This window comes from Nerophis lumbriciformis, linkage group LG33, assembly GCF_033978685.3.
Source record: "Nerophis lumbriciformis linkage group LG33, RoL_Nlum_v2.1, whole genome shotgun sequence".
Taxonomy (NCBI): Eukaryota; Metazoa; Chordata; class Actinopteri; order Syngnathiformes; family Syngnathidae; genus Nerophis; species Nerophis lumbriciformis.
Genome location: NC_084580.2, coordinates 13,347,582 through 13,361,274, shown reverse-complemented (window position 1 = coordinate 13,361,274; position 13,693 = coordinate 13,347,582). Strand labels below are relative to the sequence as shown.

The 13,693-nt window shown below is 40.3% G+C and overlaps 1 protein-coding gene across 1 annotated transcript in view; it reads right to left on the bottom strand.

The window, feature by feature from the left end:
• Positions 1-6,039, bottom strand: part of pde4d (phosphodiesterase 4D, cAMP-specific) — a 475,712-nt gene extending 469,673 nt beyond the window's left edge. The window contains exon 1 of the mRNA XM_061928988.2: positions 4,700-6,039. Coding sequence (XP_061784972.1) covers positions 4,700-5,022 — 323 coding nt within the window. The 5' untranslated portion in view covers positions 5,023-6,039. The remainder of the gene's footprint in view (positions 1-4,699) is intronic.
• Positions 6,040-13,693: the final 7,654 nt, after the last annotated feature.

Genomic DNA, 13,693 nt, shown 5'->3' with positions numbered 1-13,693 from the left:
GGATGGGTCAAATGCAGAGGACAAATTTCATTACACCTAGTGTGTGTGTGACAATCATTGGTACTTTAACTTAACTTTAACTTTACACATACAAACTGTAGCACACTAAAAAGCACATTTAATAAAAAAAAACGTTATTATGGTCTTACCTTTACTTATAAAATAAGTCCACGAGCCGCTGTTGTGCTGGATTAATGCACCCCCTGACGAGAGTGTTATATCAACTAAAGCCCTCACTTAAACTTTCCACGTGCATGATTGAATCTATTTAAAAAAGTGTAACCGAGGGTTTATAAATGTCGCCTATACTGTATGAAACTACAAAATAACAAACGCGGAGGCTCCAGTTTACACGAGGACCACTTTATTTACCTTCTTTCAAAAACTTCCGCTCAACTCCAATGTGTCATCACTTCCGCTCTTAGCGCCTTTAAAATAAGAGCTCAAGTCATATACTGTATAACAGCGCATAACAGGAACTTAACATCACAAAGAGGAAAACCCATAAAAATAGGTTACAAAAGTTATTTAATAAGAAGCCAAAAAGTGCAAAAACAATAATGTTCGTGTTGGAGGAGTTGTGAATTAGGTACACCTGCAGTCTGCAGGTGTACCTAATGTTGTGGCCCTGCAGTCATTCACAACCCCTCCAACACGAACATTATTTTTTTGCACTTTTTGGCTTCTTATTAAATAACTTCTTTAAATAGATTCAATCTTGCACGTGGAAAGTTTAAGTGTGGGCTTTAGTTGATATAACACTCCCGTCAGGGGTTGCCGTGCATTCTACGGCGGGGGGGCAGGAGGCGAGCCTCAGCCAGTGCGTCTTTTGCAGCCGTTTTATGATCGCTCAGCACAAGAAATACGTTACACACATACAGTTGTTGACAAAATACACTGTACATTATATACCTCAGCTAACTAAACTATGGAAATGTATAATATAATTCATATAGCAATACGGTCTCACTGCACAGCAGGCCAGCAGTTAGCCGAGTCCGCAATCCATGGTGAAGCACAACTGAGTGACGTGCCTCAACTGGCTGCTGATCACCGCACCGTCTCTTCTCAGTATTTGAACGGCAAATGTGAAAATTCAGCGATTTTAAATAAAAATAATCTAAAACGGGTGAAGTTAAATGGAAAATAACGTTATAGTATAATCACTGGATACATATAACAATTTAATAAAAAAAAATTATTTTTACATTTTTTTTCTTTCCATGATGGCAGGTGAGGCCCCGCCTCACCTGCCTCTAGTGACTGCACGTCACTGTTTTTTTGGTAAAATCACTAAGCTATAAACGGACACACACACACACAAATCAGTCGCTGTAAATTAGATTTAGTTTCTTGTTGTTCGCAGTCCTATGTATCGCTAACGTAATTAGTCGTTGGTGTAAAATATAATTGGCCCCGGGTATCACACAGGCTATTAACCTCCTCAAGCCAATTCACAGTAACCGTGGTCTTTTCTTTTTTATTGATGGCTTCTTCCAAGTGCAGGAGCATTTCTTTGTCCGGATTTGTCAAACCAAAGCCTGTTTGTTGTTTTTCGTTTGTTTTTTTTTACTCATTTTTGGCTGTGTCACATCCATCTGTGTTTTGATCTTGCCTGCCTTCCTCCCTCTCCCTACAGTCTACAGACGCCATGTACTTTAGCTGCTCTGCCACTATAGACAAGCACCATTCTTGTCAGCCAGAAATCAAAAATCAACCAACTGCCTTTTTTTTAATCCAAGAACATTTGACTGAAAGAAAGAGAAAACCTGGAAAGTGTGGGTGGACATCACATCAAGTGGTTTGACATCAAACCTGCATCCCTAACAGTCACTTCAGACCATAGCGAGGAGGCGACCTTCTCAGATTTCATGCTCTTATTTTCCCCTCTCTCTTTCCCAGAACATGTGAGTAATTAGAGCAGTTCCAGCACGCACACACACACACTTGCCCTTTTTTTTTGTAGCGGAAGTGCTTCATTAAATGTCGCTGCAAACATCACTGTCATCACTTTGACTGTAGGAGTGAAGGAAGGGGTGTGTTTGTGCATGTGATAAATAGGTGTTTGTGCACATCACACTGCCACACAATATGTTGAATGCATGTGTTATTCATGTGTCATGTGATGGTGTGATGTCGTATTTTATTTTTGATCATATCGTATATGTGAGTGTGAATGTTGTCTATCTGTGTTGGCCCTGCGATGAGGTGGCGACTTGTCCAGGGTGTTTCCTGCCTTCCGCCAGAATGCAGCTGAGATAGGCTCCAGCACCCCCCCGCGACCCCAAAAGGGACAAGCGGTAGAAAGTAGATGGATAGATGGATGTAGTGTGTGCTTTTTTTCTTTTTCTTTGAAATTGTAATTTTACTGCCTTTTTTTTTTTTTTTTTTTTTTTTACATCATGGCCAGGGGACTACAGATCAAAACTAGCCTTCTGGCTCATTCTGGCTTTTTTTTAACCATGTGTAGTCATGTGTTTTTATGAAACTGCATTGTCCCCTTTGAAATAAACTAATGTGTCATTAATATATTCATATTTGGACTCAATTGCATTGTCACTTATTTTAGATCAATGTTGATGCCGAGCAAAATGCAAAACAATGCATGCATTTTCAGCCATTTAAGACAAAAGTACTACAAAAAAAATGCAAAACAATGCATGCATCCATCCATCCATTTTCTACCGCTTGTCCTATCGCCCAGGGTACACCCTGGACAAGTCGCCACCTCATCGCAGGGCCAACACAGATAGACAGACAACATACACACTCACATTCACACACTAGGGCCAATTTAGTGTTGCCAATCAACTTATCCCCATGCATTTTCAGCCATTTAAGGCAAAAGTACTTTAAAAAAAAAAGAAAACCAATGCATGCATTTTCAGCCATTTAAGGCAAAAGTACTAAAAAAAAATGCTAAACAATGCATGCATTTCCAGCCCATCCATCCATCCATTTTCTACTGCTTATTCCAGCCATTTAGGGCAAAAGTACTAAAAAAAATGCAAAACAATGCATGCATTTTCAGCCATTTAGGCAAAAGTACTAAAAAAAGAAAAACAATGCATGCATTTTCAGCCATTTGAGGCAAAAGGACTAAAAAAATGCTAAACAATGCATGCATTTCCAGCCATTTAAGGCAAAAGTACTTTAAAAAAATGCATATATTTTCAGCCATTGAAGACAAAAGTACTACAAAAATACAAAACATTGCATGTATGTTCAGCCATTTAAGTCAAAAGTACTAAAAAAAAAAAAAAGCTAAACAATGCATGCATTTTTAGTCATTTAAGGCAAAAGCTAAACAATCAAAACCGAGCTATATAGCTCGGTTGGTAGTGCGGCCGTGCCAGCAACTTGAGGGTTGCAGGTTCGATCCCCGCTTCCGCCATCCTAGTCACTGCCGTTGTGTCCTTGGGCAAGACACTTTACCCACCTGCTCCCAGTGCCACCCACACTGGTTTAAATGTAACTTAGATATTGGGTTTCACTATGTAAAGCGCTTTGAGTCACTAGAGAAAAGTGCTATATAAATATAATTCACTTCAAGGTATGCATTTTCAGCCATTTAAAGCAATATTACAAAAACATGCAAACCAATGCAAGCATTTTCAACCATTTAAGGCAAAAGTACTAAAAAAAAAGCTAAATAATGCATGCATTTTCAGCCATTTGAGGCAAAATAACTAAAACAAATGCACAACAGTGCATGCATTTTCAGCCATTTAAGGCAAAAGTACTAAAAAAAAGCAAACCAATGCATGCATTTTCAGCCATTTAAAGCAATAGTACAAAAACATGCAAACCAATGCATGCATTTTCAGCCATTTAAGGCAAAAGTACTAAAAAAAATGCATGCATTTTCAGCCATTTAAGGCAAAAGTACTTTAAAAATAAAAGCAAAACAATGCATGCATTTTCAGCCATTTAAAGCAATAGTACAAAACATGTAAACCAATGCATGCATTTTCAGCCATTTAAGGCAAAAGTACTAAAAAAATGCTAAACAATGCATGCATTTTCAGCCATTTAAGGCAATAGTACAAAAATGCAAACAAATGCATGCATTTTCAGCCATTTGAGGCAAAATAACTAAAAAAAATGCACAACAGTGCATGCATTTTCAGCCATTTAAGGCAAAAGTACTAAAAAAAGCAAACCAATGCATGCATTTTCAGCCATTTAAAGCAATAGTACAAAACATGCAAACCAATGCATGCATTTTCAGCCATTTAAGGCAAAAGTACTAAAAAAAAGCAAAACAATGCATGCATTTTCAGCCATTTAAGGCAAAAGTACTAAAAAAAATGCATGCATGTTCAGCCATTTAAGGCAATAGTACAAAAAATGCAAACCAATGCATGCATTTTCAGCCATTTAAGGCAAAAGTACTAAAAAAAAAGCAAAACAATGCATGCATTTTCAGCCATTTAAGGCAAAAGTACTAAAAAAAAATGCATGCATGTTCAGCCATTTAAGGCAATAGTACAAAAAAAAAAAGCTAAACAATGCATGCATTTTCAGCCATTTAGGGCAAAAGTACAAAAAAAACTAAACACTACACTACACCGAACCCGTCCAAAGTTCTGCAAGAAACCCGAACCCAAACCACTTCCAACGCCCATGATTGGACCACTTCGCCCCCCCTTCCGACACCATCCTCTATCCACGCATGCACCGCCAAGCAGCTCCTTACCGTCGAAGACCTTGAAACGACGACGGCCACGACATGCGCGATTTCTTCAGCCCGGGTCGGTGTCCCGTGTCCACGGCGTAAGTCCTGTCCATGTTGAGGGGGCTGAGGTACCGCTCGGTGTCGGAGAAGCCTCGCTGTCTCACTCGCTGCTGGTTCCTGCGCACTAGGAGCGTGTGGTGCAGCGGGGAGAGAGCAGCCTGGTTCTGCTGCTGCTGCTGCTGCTGCCTCCACAGATGTTTGGGCGCCTTCGCACTCACGCCGGCGGCGGCGGCGGACGCAGACGCGGAGGACGGCGTGCCCACTTTGCCACTTACGGGCTCCATCGCCCCCTACTTTACTTCCCCCAAAAAATATTTTAAATAGTCTTTACTTATGCGAACTTTAGCTGCTGTTGCTGCATTTAACAACACATCCATGTAGGGTCCATGTGGAAGTTTCCCATGTCACGGAAGTGTAGTTTTCCCACCCCGGCCGTGCACGCCCACTCCTGCCAGGTGCTGTGTCACATGTTCGGTCCGGTGCAGGACCAGCCCTAAATGCATGTCCACAACTTTGACAGCTCCACTCCTTCTATTCGCGCACACACCCCCTCCAGTCCTGTGCAGGAGGAAGATTAGGCAGCAAATATATAAAGAGCAGGATTGCAGCATTAAACATGAGAGACCCACCCAGGGAACCTCCCAGTCCCAGTGAATCCCCGCAAGAAGGTGCGAGGGTGGCCGGCAATCATTTACCAGCCCAGGCTTTCACATTATATTAACAACCTCTACATAAGGAGGTTGTTTAAAGAGCTCTATATAAATGACATTCGTAAAGTTTAATTTTTTTTATTTTTTAGGCTCCAGCACCCCCCGCGACCCCAAAAAGGGACAAGCGGTAGAAAATGGATGGGATGGATTTTTAAATTTAATTTAATTGTATTAATTTTTTTAAATGCATGCCCTTAATCATGGGCCCCATGAAAAGAATCTTTACAGGGCCCCCAACACAGTGTCATTATTTTTTCTGTATTATAATTTCATCATCATTAGGGGCCTCTCTGGGCCCCCCTCCATCATGGGCCCCTAGAATCCGTCTCCTTTACCCCCTCCTTTTCGGCGCCCCTGCCCTTAATACAGCCTTTTTAAAGTTTTTATTAGGGATGTCCATTAATATCGGACTGCCGATATTATCGGCTGATATATGCTTTAAAATTTAATATCGGAAATTATCAGTATCAGTTTCAAAAAGTAAAATGTATGACTTTTTCTGACTTAGGGAGAAGTACAGAGCGCCAATAAACCTTAAAAGCACTGCCTTTGCGTGCCGGCCCAATCACATAATATCTACGGCTTTTCACACACACAGTGAATGCCATGCATACTTGGTCAACAGCCATACAGGTCACACTGAGGGTGGCCGTATAAACAACTTCAACACTGTTACAAATATGTGCCACACTGTGAACCCACATCAAACAAGAATGACAAACACATTTCGGGAGAACATCCGCACCGTAATACAACATAAACACAACAGAACAAATACCCAGAATCCCTTGCAGCACTAACTCTTCCAGGACGCTACAATATACACCCCCACCACCCCCTACCCCAAGAACCCCCCCCCCCCCAACCCTGCCCACCTCAACCTCCTCATGCTCAAATTCCAAGCTGCTGTTTTGAGGCATGTTAAAAAAAAATAATGCACTTTGTGACTACAATAATAAATATGGCAGTGCCATGTTGAACCTTTTTTCCATGACTTGAGTTGATTTATTTTGGAAAACCTTGTTACATTGTTTAATGCATCACAACAAAATTAGGCATAATAATGTGTAGGGCTGCAACAACTAATCGATTAAATCGATAAAAATCGATTATAAAAATAGTTGGCAATTAATTTAGTCATCGATTCGTTGGATATATGCTATGCCAGGGGTCGGCAACCCAAAATGTTGAAAGAGCCATATTGGACCAAAAATACAAAAACAAATCTGTCTGGTGCCGCAAAAAATTAAAAGCCATATTACATACAGATAGTGTGTCATGAGATATAAATTAAATTAAAATGACTTAAAGGAAACTAAATGACCTCAAATATACCTACAAATGAGGCATAATGATGCAATATGTACATATAGCTAGCCTAAATAGCATGTTAGCATCGATTAGCTTGCAGTCATGCAGTGACCAAAATGTCTGATTAGCACTCCACACAAGTCAATAACATCAACAAAACTCACCTTTGTGCATTCATGCGCAACGTTAAAAGTTTGGTGGACAAAATGAGACAGAAAAAGCAGTGGCATAAAACACGTCCTAGTAAGTCGGAGAAAGTTATACATGTAAACAAACTACGGTGAGTTCAAGGACCGACAAAATTAGTAGGACAAAACGGCGCTCGCCAAATACTCGAATCAGTAAAGCATGGTTAATATAAACAGTGTGCTCTATAACAATTGGGGAGGTTTGTGTCATGTTTGTCCTCCTACAGAAACCATATTAAAACAAACAAAAACAATTTTCCACTCATCTTTTTCCATTTTTCATACATTTTTTAAAAAAACTCCAGAGAGCCACTAGGGCAACACTAAACAGCCGCATGCGGGTTTTTCTCAATAAAATACTGGAAATGATAGAATTGTAGTTTGTCTCTTTAATAATTGATTAATCGAAGTAATAATCGACAGATTAATCGATTATCAAAATTAGTTGTTAGTTGCAGCCCTAATAATGTGTTAATTCCATGACTGTATATATCGGTATCGGTAATTAAGAGTTGGACAATATCGGAATATCGGATATCGGCAAAAAAGCCATTATCGGACATCTCTAGTTTTTATAGCTCATTTTTATTTCCTATTCTGTGTTATATGTGTTTTTATGTTGCACGATTGTCCAAAGAAAAATTCTTAGTTTGTGAACCCGTTCCTAAAGGGACATGGGGGGAACATTTTTTTGTAGATATGTATCTAGTGCGCACGCAAAAGTTTCTCGTGAACACAAGAAACATATACAGTCGCGATCAAAAGTTTACATACACTTGTGAATAACATAATGTTGGTCACAAAAAAACATTCATGAAGTTTGGTTTTTTTCTGAATTTATTATGGCTCTACTGAAAATGTGACCAAATGTGCTGGGTCAAAAGTATACATACAGACATGACATGACATCACATGGACAAAGATAAGACCTTCTGGAGGAAAGTTCTGTGGTCATATGAAACAAAAATTTAGCTGTTTGGCCACAATACCCAGCAATATGTTTGGAGGAGAAAATGTGAGGCCTATAATCCCAGGAACACCACTCCTACCATCAAGCATGGTGGTGGTAGTATTATGCTCTGGGCCTGTTTTGCTGCCAATGGAACTGGTGCTTTACAGAGAGTAAATGGGACAAGGAAAAAGGAGGATTACCTCCAAATTCTCCAGGACAACCTAAAATCATCAGCCCGGAGGTTCGGTCTTGGGCACAGTTGGGTGTTCCAACAGTACAATGATCCCAAACACATGTCAAAAATGGTAAAGGAATGACTAAATCAGGCTAGAATTAAGGTTTTAGAATGGCCTTCCCAAAGTCCTGACTTAAACGTGTGGACAATGTTGAAGAAACAAGTCCATGTCAGAAAACCAACAAATTTAGATGAACTGCACCACTTTTGTCAAGAGGAGTGGTCAAAAATTCAACCAGAAGCTTGTGGATGGCTACCAAAAGCGCCTTATTGCAGTGAAACTTGCCAAGGGACATGTAACCAAATATTAACATTGCTGTATGTATACTTTTGACCCAGCAGATTTGGTCACATTTTCAGTAGACCCATAATAAATTCATAAAAGAACCAAACTTCATGAATGTTTTTTTGTGACCAACAAGTATGTGCTCCAATCACTCTATCACAAAAAAATAAGAGTTGTAGAAATGATTGGAAACTCAAGACAGCCATGACATTATGTTCTTTACAAGTGTATGTAAACTTTTGATCGCAACTGTAGGTACATGGGGAAAACATTTTTTTTTTAGATATGTTTCTTGTGCTCACGGGAAAACATCTCAAGCGAGATACATACAGGTATCTACAAAAAAAATTCCCCCATGTCCCTTTAGGGCAGTGTTTTTCAACCACAGTGCCTCGGCACACTAGTGTGCCGTGAGATAGTCTGGTGTGCCGAGGGAGATTATGCAAATTCACCTAACAGGTCCAAAAAATATTTTTTGCAAATCAATAATTATAATCTGCAAATAATGTGCCTTTGTTGAGTGTCTGTGCTGTGTAGAGCTTGGCAGAGTAACCGTGTAATATCAGTAGGTGGCAGCAGGTAGTTCATTGCTTTATAGAAGTCGGAACGCGTCGGGTGAGACGAGGATGGTTTGTCGTGATCCCAATATGCAGAGCACAGCGGGAGACAGTGTGCAGGTAAAAGGTATGTGACGCTTAAACCAAAAATTAACAAAAGGCAAGTCCCGCTAGGAAAAGGCACTGAAGCATAGGGATGGCTATGCAAAACGGAACTTAAACTGAACTGGTTGCAAAGTAAACAAAAACAGAATGCTGGACGACAGCAAAGACTTGCAGCGTGCGGAGCAGACGGCATCCACAAAGTACATCCGTACACAATCAACAATTTCCACAGAAAGAAGGATAGCGTCCGCACAACTGAAATAGTCTTGATTGCTAACACAAAGCAGGTGCGAGGAATAGCGCTCAAAGGAAGACATGAAACTGCTACAGGAAAATACCAACAAAACAGGAAAAGCCCCCAAAATAGGAGCGCAAGACACTACACACAGGAAAACACCAAAAAACTCCAAATAAGTCACGGCGTGATGTGACAGGTCGTGACCAGTGTTGGGACTAACGCGTTACAAAGCAACGCGTTACTGTAACGCCGCTAGTTTCGGCGGTAACTAGTAATCTAACGCGTTATTTTTTATATTCAGTAACTCAGTTACCGTTACTACATGATGCGTTACTGCGTTATTTTACGTTATTTTTTATGTAGTATCGGCTAGAAACAGAAGATCTGAGTGTGTTTTATTGGAGCGTCCCGATGGAAAAGAAAAGGCGTGCTTTGTGTGGGTAGGAGTGGAGGGTTGGCTCCCAGACCGTAGTTGAGGGGCGCAGGGGAAACGTTCCTCCAAGGCCTATGTACTTCGGGGCAACCTTCACTTTACCCGGAAGTGGGTCTTTACAGCTGAAGGTGAATGACGAGGCCGGCGGTTTGTTGCAACTTTGTGACTTTATTGGACGCAGCCATCCACCAAGCTAGAGCACCTGCACGCACTCACTGTCGCCGTTCCCTCACCTCTCTCGCCCACTCACTCACTGACTTCACTCACCTCACATGCTGTCATATCTTAAAGGGCCACACACACACACACATACGCTACTCTCATAACAACTAACAAGACATCATGGTGAAGCCAGAAGTCGAGTTTCTTAACATGGAGACATTCTCAATACTTTTCTTTTGTCGAGCACAAAGAAAATAAAATTTTAGTTAAATGTAAGTTTTGTCTTGGATCAAATATCCTATCTACTTAAAGTTAAAGTTAAAGTGCCATTATGTTGCAGCTATTTAAAATAGATTTGTCAATTTGTTCTGGCCTGAAATAAATTGGCCCTTTGAAACATATCTTTGTCTTTGTGTGTTGTACGTAAACCACATTGCTTAGCAGAGTTCAGTGATGCAAATGCATGTCAAGTTGATCAACAGATTGTATTATTCTCCAGTGCAATAACAGTACTCAAAATGAAGGCTAAAAGGGCATTAATGGGAGCCTAAAAAAAAAGGGGGGGAAAAAATAAGTAACTAAATAGTTACTTTTCACAGTAACGCATTACTTTTTGGTGTAAGTAACTGAGTTAGTAACTGAGTTACTTTTGAAATAAAGTAACTAGTAACTGTAACTAGTTACTGGTTTTCAGTAACTAACCCAACACTGGTCGTGACACCTACTTTGAGACAAGAGCTACAGTGATGCATGCTTGGTTATGGTTTGAATTCATTTCCAACAATTGCGACAATTACTTTTTATTGTCAATATCAACTACTGAGGTTCATTTTTTTATGTTTTCTACTGGTAGTGTGCCTCTGCATTTTTTCAATGAACAAAAATGTGCCTTTTTGGCTCCAAAAAGGTTGAAAAACACTGCTTTTGGGACGTTGTACAGTTCTCAAACAATGGCAATAAAACTATTCTGATTCTGATTTTTTTTTTTTTGTATTTTTTTTTTTGTATTTATCAATCCAACAAAATATTACACAATAATACCATAATAATACAATTCCAATTCCAAAACCAAACCCGGCCGATCAACATTCAGAATAGCAATCAACAGAGCAATTGAGAAGACACACAAACATGACACAAAACAATCCATCCATCCATCCATCCATTTTCTACCGCTTGTCCCATTCGGGGTCGCAGGGGGTGCTGGAGCCTATCACAGCTGCATTCCAAAGGGGTCGCAGCTCACTGCGGGGTCGTTCCTCCCAGATGCAGAACGGACAACTCCGGACGAAAGCGTGAAGGTAGGATATGATTTATTACTCATAAATCCTCCAACTTACAAAATAACAGGCAAACAACATATGCAAGCGTGCCTAACACACGGGAAGCTAAGGCAACAACTTAGCGCAGGAAACATAGAACTATGGACATGGAACACTCTCGAAACTGTGGCATGAAACAAACAAGACTTATTAGTAGGTTGCGTAAAGCAAACAATGACGCCAGACCAAGTGTGGCGAGCAACGTGAATAAATAGCTCTCTGATTAGTGCTCCGCAGCAGGTGAATGTGCCGAACACTAATCAGAGGCAGGTGGAAATAATAAGTAACCTTGGTAACTAACAAGGGTGCACAAAAACAGGAACTAAGGGAGTCCAAAAACAACCGAACATAATAAAAACATGATCCGGACCACGGATCATGACAGTCAAACAAAAATTAACAACATCAACAACAGTATCAATATTAATAACAATTCCAACATAGCAGTGATTAGAAATCCCTCATTGTAAATATAAATATATATATATATATAAATATAACCTTAGAGGAAAATCTAATGTAAAACATTTGTATACTCGTACAACACTTAAAACCTTTATCATATCAGTATGTGGAATTAAAGGCCTACTGAAATGCGATTTTCTTATTTAAACGGGGATAGCAGGTCCATTCTATGTGTCATACTTGATCATTTCGCGATATTGCCATATTTTTGCTGAAAGGATTTAGTAGAGAACCTCGACGATAAAGTTCGCAACTTTTGGTCGCTGATAAAAAAGCCTTGCCTGTACCGGAAGAAGCAGACGATATGCGCGTGACGTCACAGGTTGTGGAGCTCCTCACATCTGCACATTGTTTACAATCATGGCCACCGGCAGCAAGAGCGATTCGGACCGAGAAAGCGACGATTTCCCCATTAATTTGAGCGAGGATGAAAGATTCGTGGATGAGGAAAGTGAGAGTGAAGGACTAGAGGGCAGTGGGAGCGATTCAGATAGGGAAGATGCTGTGAGAGGCGGGTGGGACCTGATATTCAGCTGGGAATGACTAAAACAGTAAATAAACACAAGACATATATATACTCTATTAGCCACAACACAACCAGGCTTATATTTAATATGCCACAAATTAATCCCGCATAACAAACACCTCCCCCCTCCCGTCCATATAACCCGCCAATACAACTCAAACACCTGCACAACACACTCAATCCCACAGCCCAAAGTACCGTTCACCTCCCCAAAGTTCATACAGCACATATATTTCCCCAAAGTCCCCAAAGTTACGTACGTGACATGCACATAAGCGATCAAATATTTGGAAGCCGCAGCTGCATGCGTACTCACGGTACCGTGTCTGCGCATCCAACTCAAAGTCCTCCTGGTAAGAGTCTCTGTTGTCCCAGTTCTCCACAGGCCAATGGTAAAGCTTGACTGTCATCTTTCAGGAATGTAAACAATGAAACACCGGCTGTGTTTGTGTTGTTGCTGCAGCCGGCTGCAATACACCGCTTCCCACCTACAGCTTTCTTCTTTGCTGTCTCCATTGTTCATTGAACAAATTGCAAAAGATTCACCAACACAGATGTCCAGAATACTGTGGAATTTTGCGATGAAAACTGACGACTTAATAGCTGGCCACCATGCTGTCCCAAAATGTCCTCTACAATCCGTGACGTCACACGCTGACATCATCCTACCGAGACGTTTTCAGCAAAATATTTCGCACAAAATTTAAAATTGCACTTTAGTAAGCTAACCCAGCCATATTGGCATGTGTTGCAATGTTAAGATTTCATCATTGATTATATAAACTATCAGACTGCGTGGTCGGTAGTAGTGGGTTTCAGTAGGCCTTTAAATTATGGAATGGATTAACCATAGAAATCAAACAAAGCACCAATATGATTCCGTTTAAGAGACTGTTCAAACTACAAGTGTTCACAAACTACACAGAACAAGAATTATTGTTATGATGAACATCTTGATATCTTGGTATATTATTTGTGTATTATTTATTTGTTCAGTTATGTTACAGAGAAGAAGGACATAGGATAAAATTGCTATGGTATGAAAAGGGGTAGGATTAAATAAGCTCAGCTTCTTCCTACTCCTTTTCGGACGTGCTGTAAGGAAACAACTGGAAATGTGTGTGAGTGTGTGAGTATCTAACATTGTAACAACATTTGTAAGTTGGAAAAGTCATCATAACCCCCCTATATGTGGTGCCTCGGTTTTTGTTAATAATCAATTCCAAAAAGAAAACAAATACATATAAAAACATTTCGTAAGGTCAGGAAAAAACACAGAGGCTATTTCATCCCTATAAGCTTTTTTCATCCCTACACGCATGTTTCATCCCTACAAGCCTGCTCTTCAGGGAATGAAACCTGCGAAACAGGCTTGTAGGAATGAAATAGCCTCTGTGTTTTTTCCTGACCTAACGTATATTCCGGTCTACCCCGGTATTGAGCACTGTATAACGGATAAACCACA